The sequence below is a fragment of the Typopeltis vanoorti genome, chromosome 19, assembly GCF_054136105.1.
Source record: "Typopeltis vanoorti isolate ZY-2024b chromosome 19, IOZ_Tvanoo_1.0, whole genome shotgun sequence".
NCBI classification, from domain to species: Eukaryota; Metazoa; Arthropoda; class Arachnida; order Uropygi; family Thelyphonidae; genus Typopeltis; species Typopeltis vanoorti.
This window is the reverse complement of record NC_143567.1, coordinates 89,581,241-89,596,123: the sequence shown is the minus strand read 5'-3', so window position 1 is coordinate 89,596,123 and position 14,883 is coordinate 89,581,241. Positions and strand designations below refer to the sequence as shown.

Here is a 14,883-nt window from a genome sequence, read left to right as displayed (position 1 = left end):
GTAAATCTACCTATATAAAAATATGAGATAATGTCCCATGTCAAATATGGATGTAACATGCTAGAAATGTAATATTTGCATTTGATTTTTGCAATATTCGTTGTGTATGTTTTGCATTGAATATAAATATAATGATATGTCTATATTACGATTTTTTTTTTCGAGGGAATCCGTGATATATTTTAATTTTTTCAAAGGGGGCCCCGACTTCCAGAAGTTTAGGAAGCACTGTCCTAAACGATTTGTGTGTGTGCGCGCGCAATGCTAACTCATTTGTTAATGATCTGATAAAAACGGAACTTTTTTTTCTCCTGAATATTTTTTTAAATTTTTTAAGCTCCTGTTGAAGTACCACTGACGAGTACAAAATATACTCATGTTAGCTGATTATTCATATTAATTAAGTGAATTGATCTGTGTGATTTAAACGCACGTTCTCACCAATAATGGAATTAAAAAGTATAAGAATCTTTTTTTTTTATTATTCCATTTTATTCTAAGCGAGTGTTTATTTAATAATAATAATATTCTCTTTTTTAACGTCGTGAGAGAACAAATTAGACAGAGTAAATTTTTGTCGAGTAGGCATTCCTGTGCCCATTTCACTTTTACAGAATGTTTATCGTACATGTACAGCAGCGAACAATAGCAGTAGTCCATGAGAGGACAGTGACTCGCTCTAAGCTATAGCCCAAATTGGTGATGGTGAATGAGAAGGAAGTGCTAGCCGGCCGAGGGAAGTGCAGGTATGTCGTTTTGTTAAAATACGGCTCGTTTCCTCTTTCCGGCTCCGTTGATTCGACACCTCGTCATACTGTGGGAAAATCTCTTACTGTTGTGATGGAACTACAAACATTCCACAGTGTCGAAGAGTTTGAAATTAAAACGCGAGTCGTGTGCGCTTAACACACGCTCACTCTTGTATAATAAAATAAACGTTGCGCTGTGATATTTGGTTATTGCAAAAAAAAAAAAAAAAAAAAGTTATACATTTCTTTTTTTGTTAACAAGTGACATCTAGGGAAACGTTCCTCAAGAGATTTATGAAGTTATATTATACGCCATCTTGATACAATAAACATTTTTTTTTCTTTTCTGAATGATTTATCGTATTTTGATATGGAGTGTACAGGCTAACCTAGTGCTTCCGATAGGTTTCGAAAATCTGTCAAATCTCCGTGGTAATTAAATTCATTTTATATTTTAAGTTGAAAATTACACCAAAATTGAATTAACATTTTTAGTAAGAACCCACGAAATCGTTTACAGTTTGTCAGGTATGAGCATTCTCCCGTAGTGAGGTGAGCTATTAGCATTTATTTGGACGAAGTGCTAAAATCAGTGACGTATGTTTATTTATTTTGGTGTGTGGGGAAGACAAATGGACCACTTTTGGTTTCCCTATTAAGCCTAACTGGCTGGAAGTAAGTTAGCTGATCTCATACGCAAGTGGAAAGGTTTTTCATCCTGCAGAACAGACAAACCGATGAGAAAATTCAGAGAAACATACACAGTCATAGCCTTAGTTGGTTCGGCCATAGCTCCAAATGCCGCTCGTTAAACCTAACGAAGTATGTAACTACTGTGTCGCGAAATTGAGGAAAGGAAAACAGAGTTTGCTATCCTTAATTTTCCTCAAGTTTCAAACTGGTTGTAAGAGTAAGGAAAAAACAAATTCTAGTTAGTGACCAAGTTTAAGGAGCCTCCGTAGCCCAGTCGGTTTCGATGATGCCCTTTGGTTGGAAACATCTGGGTTCGAATCTCGTCTAGGATGCGAAGAACGTTTATCAAGGATTTTCACCTTGAAGGTTAGTTAGCTGGTCTCTACAGAAATTTCTTTTTTGCATCCCGCAAAAAGGCAAACCGGCCGAAGAACACACGCAATATGCAGCCAAGCATAATAATATGAAAGACTAATAAAAAGAAAAATAATAATATGAAAGACCTAACGAAGTATGTAACTACTGTGTCGCGAAATTGAGGAAAGGAAAACAGAGTTTGCGATCCTTAATTTTCCTCAAGTTTCAAACTGGTTGTAAGAGTAAGGAAAAAACAAATTCTAGTTAGTGACCAAGTTTAAGGAGCCTCCGTAGCCCAGTCGGTTTCGATGATGCCCTTTGGTTGGAAACATCTGGGTTCGAATCTCGTCTAGGATGCGAAGAACGTTTATCAAGGATTTTCACCTTGAAGGTTAGTTAGCTGGTCTCTACAGAAGTGGAAGTTTCTTTTTTTTTTTTTGCATCCCGCAAAAAGGCAAACCGGCCGAAGAACACACGCAATATGCAGCCAAGCATAATAATATGAAAAACTACGTGAATAAGAATTAGCTACCCCATTCCTTCGGAACTGGGTTTTGAAAGCCTGCATGGTACGGCATGCGTTTAGACGTAAACATAAAGCACACTCTCAGAGACAATAAGCTTAATTTGGTTTTGAACATTTTTCCCCAGAGAGGGGTATATTTACTTAGTTACTAGTTTTTTTTTTTTTTTAAAGGAAGTCTAGTCTGGTCTTCTGTTCGTCCCGCCCACAAGTTCCTCGTTTGTCTGACAGAATAATTTAGGTCATGGTTTTGTGTTGGTCAAACAGAAGAGGGACAGCGTACTGTAATTCTTTGGCTCAGTTCTAAAAGAGCTAAAAGTCCTTCACCACTTTCTATGGACAGGAAGTGACCTCCTTGTTCTTTTGCCATGACTTTTAAATGAATACTCGTTCTGGTATTCCTAAAGTCATTTGATGATGATTGGGAAATTGTGTTATATGTTGTACACTCGACTGAATATTTGACTGAAATGCATAGTATGATGTCAAAGAATGTGAAACTCATTTCCCTGTTTCAGATCTGTTTTAATTTATTTCAGTTTCTGCTTATATTTAAGAACAGAATTAAACGTATTGAGCTGATGCACAATTCCCCCCCCCCCCCCGTTTGAAATGGGATCTTTCTGTAAATAGAAGAGTTCCAATGCATGCAACATGTCATTTATTTACATATTTATGATTTATTTAAAAATTCATTTAAAGATATTTCATCACAACATGAATATAATCTTAATTTGTTTATTTTCTCTCCCAAGAATTTATTTTCCTTCTCCTATACCTAGTCACGTGTATATGCTATTTTTCAAAATTTTTAAGATTTTTTTTTTCCTAGTGAATGTTTTTGAAGAAACATTGTTCTGAGAAGAAGAAGAAAAAAAGAAAAATAAACAGATGTGGACATTTGTATTTAATAAACCCACTTCTTGGGAGTAAATTTTGCAGCATAAATGTTCTGTGTGAACTCAAGAATTTTGTATCACCTTAGGTCATTGAGAACATGTCTTTAATAGGCATTCAGCCATAGAACGCGACTATAGAATTGACCCAGGCTATATTAATCGACCTATTATACACATGTGCTAACAATTTCAGATTTATAAAACTTACGCATGTACTTGTTCCTGGGAATTATTAACCAGTTTTAGACTAATTTGCAATTCGTGCATAAGAATAATCAGCTGCTTTTCTGAATTGATTAATTATTATAACGCAGGGTGTGTATGTTTATTTATTTATTGGGGGGGGGTGATTTGTATCTCTTACTGATTCTTTACATACTTTACGTTTCAGATTCCTTTAAGACACCTAATTCATAAATTGTCGATTTTTCTTCTCTTAGAGCAGGTTTCTGATATTATATCCCCTAATTCGGGTCATTTTTAATCAGTCCTCCAGCAGAGATCTTAAATCTGGTCTCTTTAGACCCCATAACCAACACTCCATTTGGGTTACTTACCTGTAATATTTTACGAGTATATAAGCAGATATACTACATCAGAGACATAGAACGTGTAGATCTTGAAAAAGTCATGTATTTTATAAAATAATATAATTCGAGTTTTTCTTTCTTATTCTAACCATTAGAACGCATCGTTTATAGAAAAAGTCAGTCCTAATCATTCTTCCCGTTGAACTATTCATTTGCTTATTTTGAGTCAGCTTCAAGTTGAAATAGCAAACTTGTACCTTGACATCGGTATATCCTTGGACGCCAAGAATAGTGTGTCTTCCCTGAACCCAATGGTTGGTGGGGTAGCAATGCTATTACTGTGGAATTATTATGGAACAAGGTGGTGTCCCGTTGACTTCCTTGTTCACTGGTATTGCGTCTGTAGATGTATGTATTTACGTGGTCAGTGTGCCTTTTTTGAGAGATAAAAATCCCGAGTTTCCGAGAGAAACTCTCCACCTAGTATGAGAACGGATATCACTTTAATTGAAAAGCCCTGTTAACGATTCTTCGCGTCAGAGACGGGAGTTGAGCCCACCCCTTTTCAGGCTCAGTCGAAACGAACTGAGCTATGGAGAATCCCCAAAACAAAATGATTCCAAACTCCGTTTGGAATCATTTTGTTACGAGGGGAGTTAAGGGGGGGAAGGGGTAGAATACCTGTTTTTTGTCCCATTGAGAAGCACTATTTTTAGTATCAGACTCCTTTTAGTATTTTACGGCTTTCAACCAACTGGGACATTGCTTATTTTCGATATTCATAACTTTATAAATAAATGCACAAAGCACGTATTTTTGTAGATTAAATTACATGTACCACCCTCATAATTTCATCCTTGCCTCTTATAAACATGCCTGATGCTAATTATTCGAGACTGCACGAACATTGTGCAACTATTACATGATTTTCTATTAAAATAGTAACGGAATAATGCTCTGTAATATATATTAGATATGTTATAAGTTAAGAACACCTATATTGTTTTCATTTTTGTATTAAAATTAAAGCATTTTGGCTAACCCAAGCATTTGTTTATTTCCAATGTTTATAACCTGATGGTGAAATGCACAGATAACGTCAGTGTATTTCTGTACACATTTTCCTTACTCTTTATAAGTAGGAGGAAATTTCTGCTACTTGTAATTGGGAAAGGACGTGCCATTAAACTCCTATTTTGACGTGAGGATAGGTGTTCGTGTGGCCATTAAGTTTTCTAACTGAAGTATATAGTGTGTACTAGTATAAGATGCGTGAAATGACTACATCTGTCATCTTTGCCAAGAGGGATCTTTTGAAGAATGGCTCTCTTCAGATTTGCCATCTGCCTACCCATGTTATAAGCATTAAGGCCAATTGCATCATAGTTACAGGTGGTCGTGAGCATTCTGGCTGGGCCCACTCAACCAAGGTCAATGTTAAATTGTCGCTTTGATGTTTCTCAAGTTTAATAACGGTTTAGCCTTTGGGAAGGAAAAGGGAAGTGACCTGAAATTAGCTTTCTAGAGCTGAATGAACACGTGTTATTGCACTAATGTTTGTTTTTCAGCTGTCTGTAAAGTAACTCATTTAGTCATTGGAAGTTACAGGAGGGAATAATAATAAATATAAAATAAATAAATAAATAAAATCTTTGTACAAGTCATTTTATTTTATTTGAATACATTCGTAAAATAAGTAAATTTGAAATTGGCTTTTATAGTTTGCCATCCAAATAAAGTTCTTCGATTAGATTTTTTTTTTTTTTTTTTTAAAGCCAGCAACTTAAGGAACCTGGCTGTAGTTATATCCTTAATAAAATGGCTTGTTTTGTTTCTTAAAAGACGACACATTTTTTTCTTTAAATCGCCTTTTCATTTGCTTCAGTATAGCGTGATTTTGCCCTCCCACATTTTTAAGTTGTATTTAGTCCCATTCACGAAAGGCCTTAAGCCTATAGAATACTAATAGTACCTTAGGTGGGCTAGTTAGATAATCTTGACTTCATGGAAGAGATTTACACATCCATACCCGCAATGGAATTCAAACCCACTTGGCGATGATACGCGAGGCTGGAGCATCATCAAAATATACAATAAGTAATTATTCGCTGTTACAAATCATAATTTTGAGCTTGTCAAAAACAAGGGCATCCTAGAAACAAAAATTATCATGACCAAATAGAGAACATTAACGAAAAAGTAAATGTAAAAAAATCCCTTCTTGACATGTTTTCAAGTTCCAGTATCGGATTATTTTAACATCCTCAAACTATGATAAGTGTTGTTCCTTTTAAATGTCAATTCAACAGTTAGATAGTACATGCAATAGACCAGGGGGATTAGATAATTCGAAGATGCTTCTCTAGAAACCAGACATGAAACTTTCAAACTACTTCAAGCGTTCAATAAGGTAGGGTTAGTAGCCTCACAGCGGGAGATGAGTATATGCCACCGAAAGACTTTCACAAACATCCACAACGATTTTCATATTTTTGATTCGAATCAAAAATATGAAAATCGCTTTAATTTTAAGATACTTGTTGCAGAAAGCCTAAGCATTTAGTTAATTCGTTTTATTTCAACTTTGTCTGCACCATAGTAATAATTCCTATCTAGATTGATTTTATTAATAACGGTATTTAGAATTCTAACGAAAATATTATCCCGTCTTAGTTTTTGTATTACTCGTACCAATTTCGGACACAAAACTTAGCAAATTATATAGTAGTCATACATATGATAAAATTAAGGATATAAAGTAATAAATTCATTAAATGCCAACCTCTTTGGGTGGGTGGAATTTATAATGAATTTAGTATTTTGGTTAATTTAATTGTTTTAATTATTTTTTAATTTCTTTCATTATTACTATTTTAGTTTACGATACCGTTCTGCTAACTTGCTTCATTTCTTCATTAACGTATTAAGCATTATTAGTCATTGATCAAGTAGGTTTATATAAATAACTTCAGACCCTACAGTTACGTTTTGTTCCGTGTTTAACTTTCTGTATGATAAAAGTTTTGTTTAAGACGAAATATGTAACATTTCAGTGACAAGAAGCAAATTATCATTTACTCTGTGAAACACAGCAAAGCTCCACGCGGATTAGTTTTCAAGTTTGAAGTTGCATACCTGTATTGAACAATAAGATAATGAAATGGTCAAACAAGGCAGAATGCCGGAGAATATCGCATAAGCTAAAAATAAATAAATAAATCGGAATTCGTTGTGAATAATTTATAGACATTCCGCGTCTGCACGGATATCACCTCAATAATACAGTAGGAGGATAATGCGTTGAAAGACACAAGAAAACTCGCATTCAGCCCAGGGCTTCTGGGTTGAATGTGAGTTCAATTTGGTTGCACTCAGTTTTTATTTTTCATAAGACTGAAACACCAGTCCGAGAACAAACGCAATTAGGAACTTAATATTTTGTCATTGGAGTCTATGGTACTCGTAATTGAAATCCTTCCCCTTTCCAGTAGGTATGAATTCATGCCTAAAGTCATCAATCACTAGGACTCACAAATTAGGGAAATTTACCCCGGAAATGAGAAAATTCCCAGTAGTAAAAATTTCAGCCACAAATTGCTCTCTCACATGACTTGGCATCAAAATGATAACAGTTTTTCAGACTTCGTGCAATATTTCGTTCTAGTGATCAGTTTGTTTGTGTATATATTTGTGTGTGTGGGGGGGGGGAGAATAATTAATGGCATATGACCATGAGAGTTTTTTTTTTTTTTTTTTTTAAGTTCGTAATGTCAAACAAAACATGGCATTTTCATTATTGCTGGATCATTCCTGTTAAGAAAATAGCACTAAGCTAACAGTTGTAAGCACAAATTATTTTCTTTGTGTGTTTACTCGCTTTATATTTTTAAGTACGTAGGGTGTACTTCTCTCTTGCGTACAAATTTTATACCCACTCGTTGAATGCCATCTATTCAAGGCATTCAACGAGTGCTTAATTTTTACATATTTAAATCAATTTAAATTGATGATAACCGCTAAAATTCTCTTTCTCAAATTGATTGATAATAAAGCCTTTCTTTGAATTTAAGTTTTGGGAATCATTAAAAATGGACATTTTCTAATGTAGGGCTGTCCTACAAGGGAATGATCTCGCATGGAGAATTGGCTTTGGTCGTCTCAATAAATATGATCGAATGCAGATAGTTCGATGCTGCTAAGTATGTTATAGGATTAAACCTGTGGAACATTTGCTTATAGCTATCTCCTTCCTCAGCATCTTCAGCTGATGGATGCGTTAGTCGGTCTCATACGGAAGCGATAGGTTTTTCATCCAGCAAAACAGGTAAACCTATACAAGGTTTACCTGTTCTCAATCGGATGAACGAGTGTGCAGTTGATGAGCTGACTGGGAATGAACAAACCTATTGTCTCTTTCAACACAATGCACCATATTATACTATGGATACTGTTGCGACATGGTTTGAGGAAAACGATGTGGAAAAACATGACTATCCTGAACAGAATTCCGATCTCATTCCAACAGAATGCCTTTGGACCTAACCGGAATGTTGGGTATTGTTGTCGAACAACAGTATATAATTTGGGAGTCAACGTTGAAGGAAGAATGACCCAAAATGTCTGACTGATATTATCACAAATTGGTGGAAAGTGTAAGGTGGACCAAAGGGGTCCACATTCACTTGAGGAGTGCGCAATTTGATTTCTCTGAAATATAGTGTCTATTCGTGTTGCATGGAACAAGATGGAAGTAAGATATCAATCATGATTACAATGTGTAATAAACATCGCTTTCTAGGGATCTTCTCTGCGACACAAAAAGAAAAAAAAATTGCAAATCTTTAACAAAGGAGAATACTGTATATTTACTTGGGAACACCATATATTTTGACATTCGCAGTCTGATATATACATTACGTATCTTTGCTGATCTAAAGGATATTTTTCCCAAGTTTTCACTAACACCACCACTTGTTGATCAAAATGTTAATAAACCTAGAGAAATATGAAGCGAATATCTTGTCGTATTCAGTAGTTGAACTGTTGTATCCGGTGTTGTGCAAATCATATAAAAAATATCAAGATAAATTGTACAGAAGTGAAAAGTCATTTAGCCACCATAGTCACTATTTAGACAGAAGGTTGTAAGCGTGTGTCACCCTCGAATACATACATAAATGACAACAAAAATCTTGCCGCCAATTAATTTAACTGCAAATACTATGAATTAATACATCTATGGACTGTTTCAGTAATTTCAGTTTGTAGAAAGCATCTCATGTACCAAAAATATAAGATTATATAAAGTCTGTGTAATATTCTGAACTTCTTTTTTTTTTTTTTTGTAACTTTCAGGGAGCTTTTTGTTTTGAAGAAAGAAATGTGACACAGAAGCAGTTAGTTCATTTCACCTATGATTTATATACGGATTTCAAAAATTACAATTAACCTGATAAATTAACTCGGTGGATGGGATGGGGTAGGGAACTGGGGCATCGCCTTCCCGTGTCCTGTCTTCTCTATGTGCGTGACACCAACCTCGCCATCACTTTCCGGGAGGCAGCCACCCTTGATTCCGCACGTGCCGCTTATTCTATTCCCCCTCCCCCCTTTCCTTTCCCGTATCCGGTGTGAGTTTGACACTAACCCACCATCTGGACTTGGAGATCTCCTGTCGCTTATTATAAGTTAAAGAAAAGTTACGACGAACTCCCTTAGTAGTTTGCAACAAGCATAAACATTTACTTAGCATTTCAGGACGAAATGCTTATTCGTTATTTGTGGTATAACAGTAGTCCTGAGTTGTGTGGACACGTTAACGTTCATTTACGAGCTAGTCTATGTAGAACTGAATTTGACAAATAAAAAAAAAAAAAAAAAAAGCAACTTCAGCTGAGTGGTAGATACGGGGGGGGGGACGGATGATACCTTTCCATTTAAGCTATCAGAGCGAAGTAATATTGTGAATTAAAAGAGATGTTTTTAGAATTATGCTACAATATACTACAAATATTAAAATACTACAAATGAAAAATTTGAAATGGCAACTATTAAAGAAAAAATGAAGGATATATTAATAAAACAATAAGTATAAACAAAATTAAGTATATTTCGATCGTAATTAAATTATTTAAATTTTCCAAATCACTATTTATTTTTCAAGTTTTAAACTTGAAAAATAAGAAGGAAATAATATTCACATGAGTATTTCTATATATACGTAACTTTATATATATATGTGTAGGGAAACAGAAACATTTTGGAAATGTATTAGCATATTAAATGTTTTCTTTTAAGTTTTTCAAAACAAATTCATCAATTATGAAATCCTAATTTGTGTTTAGAGTACAATTTTCAATATTTAAATTGCGAATTTTTGGAATGATCAATCTTTTTCAATACACAATGACTTTCTCTCTTGCATTTGACATTGATATTTTCAAAACGTTTGGAAAATAGGTTCATTGTTAGGGACCTAGTGTTTAAACTGATATTAATACTTATATATAACTTAACTTTACCATAATGCTAGACTTCCTAAAGAAAGACTGTTACAGGTTCAGTACCATTTGTCAGCTATAAGAATTTCTTCTAGACCTTTTTTCCTAGGCATCTACCAGTGCCAGAAGCCTGCTGAATCGGGTTCCTGGTACTGGTAAGTAAGATTTTTTTGTTATGGATCAGTTTTTAACCATGCACATCAGAAAACTTAACTATAGAACTCACACTGTCAGGCAACATGAGTGTTAGGGTTTAGGTGGTAGTTATCCATTATACTCTTGCTCAGGTGCCTTCAAAATTATTACTAGCCTTCATTTCAGCTATCACTGATAACTAAGAGTGGAGATTGATTGCATATCAATTTCTAAAAATTGTTATTTTACAGGCACCTTCAGAAAGTCAGGGACTCATCTGGATATGCATACTGCTTATCAGTATACTATGCTTTCCTCCTCCTTTGACTTGTCTCTTTAATAATTAATACACTAAATACCATATTTTAACCTTGATTTTGAAGACGGATGGCCAGTCAGTTTCCTTCCTTAGCCATCACTGATATATGGTCCAAAACTATCAGTAATTCAAAGGCATCTGGGAAGGAGAGAATGGTAGAAATCTGCTGTCATCTCATGGTTCCTAACACTATATATTATTATCTGAAATAGTGTGAATTCTCCAGTCAGTTTTTCTCGAGTTGCAGGGTTAAAAACATTGGTTAAAGTCATTGGGAGGGGAAAACCTAGTTGCATATGCCAAGATTGACTAACTCAGGAACTGCTCGAAAAAAAAGTCTAAACAAAGTTCATCTAGTCAGTAACTTGAATAGAACTTATATCTTCTCACATTGTAGCATATGGAAGCCAATGACATTTCCACAAGGTACAAAAGCTTCTGTAAAGTTATGCACATTAAAAAAAGAAATGTGCCTGAGATTGTAATGGTATAAACATCATGTGATGACGTGAGTAGTATCATCCTCTCATTTTTTATGAAACTAAACTCTGATTGTGTATATCGCGATATGAACAGTCAGATATATTGGAAATAGTTCCTTCTTAAATTGTATTTTGAAATTTGTACTGTTTATTATGTATATAACATGCAGTCAGAGTAAATAAAACTGATATCTGTTTACATCTTTTTAGAATCATGTTCTTCACGCTCCACACCTAGACCTCGAACACCATCTCCTACAACAAGGCCGAATATAACATTCCAGACATATGAGTGTCCAGAAGCTTATGCTACATGGTACTGCTTGAATGGTGCCACATGTTTTTCTGTACGAATAGAAGAAGCAATCCAATATAGCTGCGAGTATGTTTCTTTATCTAAAATTATTTATCTTTTAATATTTTTAGTATTTATTTAATAATATTAAGAAATTAATTTCTTAACGATGATAAAATTATGAATTTTAATGTATAGTAAAAAGTGAGGTATTTTCAAACATTTTTATATGCTACAATGAATACAGGCATTTCCATGGTTGCATTGCATGATCTTCAGTTACTTGCATTCCTAAACACTGAAAGCAAACAGAAAAATTCGTCCTGTATTTGCTATCAAGTTTTTAACTCCATGTTTTGAAATAACTGTCAGTACTTATTTTAAAAACCTTACCTTACTACTATAAAAATAAATAATTTTTTTCCCCCCCGTTTTTCAGATGTGCAGATGGCTATGTTGGAGATAGATGTCAGTTTAAAGATTTAGCTGGGTCTTACTTACGTAAGTATTGATAATTACAATTTCATTAATATAATTTTTAAGAAACTTCTTTATACTAAACTGAAGTTATATAACATCAAGAAAAATTTTAATAGAAGAGTAACCAAAAAATGCATTGTAAAAATTGCACTTTATATATCATTTGCAGATTTAAGCTTTTGCGATTTTGGAAAATATTTTGGTGTGCCAATCCTGAATTTAGGGAAAATGTACCTCATTTTAATTCCTTCCTGTCATAGTAACTGAACAGTGTTCAGTCAAATTGAGCTCTGTACAAGTCAAATTAAACTCTGTGTGAGTTTACTTCACTGAATAGTGAAGTAAACTCATACTGAACAGTCAAGAATTCAATTACTATGATAGGGAAGGCGGAGGATCAAAATGAGGTACAATTTCCCTAAATTCAGCATTGGCACACCAAAATATCTTCCAAAATCGCAAAAGCTTAAATCTGCAGATGATGTATAAAGTGCAATTTAACTGTCCTCTAGAGAGAGAGAGAGTGAGAATAAATATCTCTCATTTATGTAATGCTAAGCATTTCTTTGATAGTAGTTGGATGAAATATTTAAGATAAGATGGAGGTATAGTGGTTTTTTTTAATACTTTGGGACTCTTTGAATATCTTCTTTATTAACTTTTTTATTATATGAGTAACACTTTAGTGCTGTGAGTGCACCACCAAATTTTGATAGTAAAAAATATTCATCCAAATTGCAGTGCATTTTTGCTTCTTTATACAATTATATTTGTATAAAAACTCTTAACGGCCTAATATTTATATTACATTGGTTTATTTTGCTGTAAATGCTAAAGTTTCACCATTCAACCACCAGCAATATGACAATTACATCATTAAGTACTGTAGGCTGTACTGTACTATAGTCAGTGTAGTGTAAATTGCCATAAATTTACATTTAATTACATACAAGTCTAGTATTAAGAACACAGGTGTGCTACAGTCTGAAAAAAGTTTGAGAACCAAAATCCGAGACCAAACACGCTACTCTTCAAATCACTTCAGATGCCAGCAAGCTAGTTAGTAGTGGATTATGTTTCTTTGAGGCCTTAGGCGCAATTTTGTTATAAGGCACTTTATGTAAAAGTGTTTTTTATATTAAAAAGACAAAAAAATTCTCAAATAATAACAAGTTTGTACTTTATTTATAATTATTTATTTAATTTGTCTAGTTAGTATTACAACTTACAATATTACCTTTTGTGCTTTTAAATCTGCAAATTGATCGATAATGTTATCATAATTTAACATATTAACTATATAATTTTCTATAAACATTATAGATAAATCATTTAAATGAGTCTGCCCTAAACTATTTCTTAAATAATTTTTTATTCTTTTTAAGACCGAAAAAGAATGTTAGCATTGCTTATTGGTAAAGTCAAAAAATGTTTTAAGATTGTCTCTACATTTTTTAGAGGCATATTATCTTTTTGCTATGTAATTTTTGAGGCCCCTTGAGATGACGAAGCCCTAGGCACGCGCCTATTGGATAATCTGCCACTGAAGCTGGTGATAAAATCACACTGGGTGACGAAAATCTACCCACATAAAGGTGGTGGTTGATTTTCATTCTGCTGTATATAATGGCTTTGCTAACTTTACATATTAAAATGAACAACAGAAACAATTTCTTGTTCATTAACTGCAATGTGTGTGTGTGCATACACTTTTGATTATGATGCAGTTGATGAAATGGGATGTTTTTTATAATTTACCCAGTGCTCTCTGGCAAATTTTTTACTTGAAATTAAAAAATGGGACAATACTAGTTGCAAATTTGCCCTCTATACTTTTTATCTTAAATGTTTCATTTTGTTTCATGAATTTTTTTAGGTTGGATACTGTCATACTTGACAAAACAAGAAATTATACTATTGTTTTTCTGCACAAACTTCTGTTCGATTACACTAGGGTAAAATGTTGAAAGTTCATTAAAAAGTTCATCAAAGGATTAAACTAAATTTATTATAGGGTAAAATGTGAAAACAAAAATATAATTTGTTGTCAGATATAACATAAATTTCAATTTGAATGCATGGAAATAAATAAATCTTACATTGTTATTGCCTTTCTTTTCTCTTAACTAACACAATATTTACATAATCTATTTATCTGCATTAGCTATAAAGAAGTTATGTCAAAAACACAAGTATAATTTTTTTTTTTTATATGATTAAAGAATCAGTCTTTTAAATTCTGCACATTCACTAAAATGTAATGATCTCTGTATTCTGAAAATTTAACAAACAGGTTCTGAGAACTATACTCAATTCACACTGCATGTTGTTTTTATCAAATATCAATGAACCTTCATTCATTCAGTACATTTTACTTGCTTTCCACTTTCCATGAGTTAGATATACCTCTCTTGGAACATGCTCACCTTGGACATTTGCCTCTGTGATATGTCAGACATAGTAGATGCAAAGTAGTTACACTGATTGGAAGGCAAAAACTTTTTTTAATTCTAAATTTAATCCATGAAATGAAATATTTTATTGTATTAAATAAAATTCCTAATACATAATTTTTATTTTATTATGTAGCATCCAGTGAAAGAGTTATTGAGAAAGCCAGTATAGCTGGTGGTGTAGTAGTGTTCATTCTTGTACTGGTTATGATTATATTGGTGTATATGCACTGTAGGTAAGTCCTTGTATCTTTCATTCAGTTATCTATATCAATTATTTTAAAAATTGTATTATATTTATTTGCAAACATCCCCCTCCCCATAGTTTGATCATTAGCATTTGTACCCATTGATTGCGTCTAGGATTACGGAACCTTTATAAGCACTTTCAACTGTGAAGAGTAGTTATTTTTATAGAGGCAGAAAGACTTTTTCTCCTCCCTTGCATAATGAAAAAACTGACCAGAG

The 14,883-nt window shown here is 33.5% G+C and overlaps 1 protein-coding gene across 2 annotated transcripts in view; it reads left to right on the top strand.

Annotated features, from left to right (window-relative positions):
• Positions 1 to 14,883, top strand: part of LOC150096324 (protein spitz-like) — a 190,567-nt gene that overhangs the window by 164,742 nt on the left and 10,942 nt on the right. For both annotated transcript variants that reach the window (XM_090408832.1, XM_090408831.1), the window contains 3 exons: positions 11,398 to 11,569; positions 11,922 to 11,983; positions 14,552 to 14,651. In XM_090408832.1, the coding sequence (XP_090264958.1) occupies positions 11,398 to 11,569; positions 11,922 to 11,983; positions 14,552 to 14,651 (334 nt within the window). The remainder of the gene's footprint in view (positions 1 to 11,397; positions 11,570 to 11,921; positions 11,984 to 14,551; positions 14,652 to 14,883) is intronic.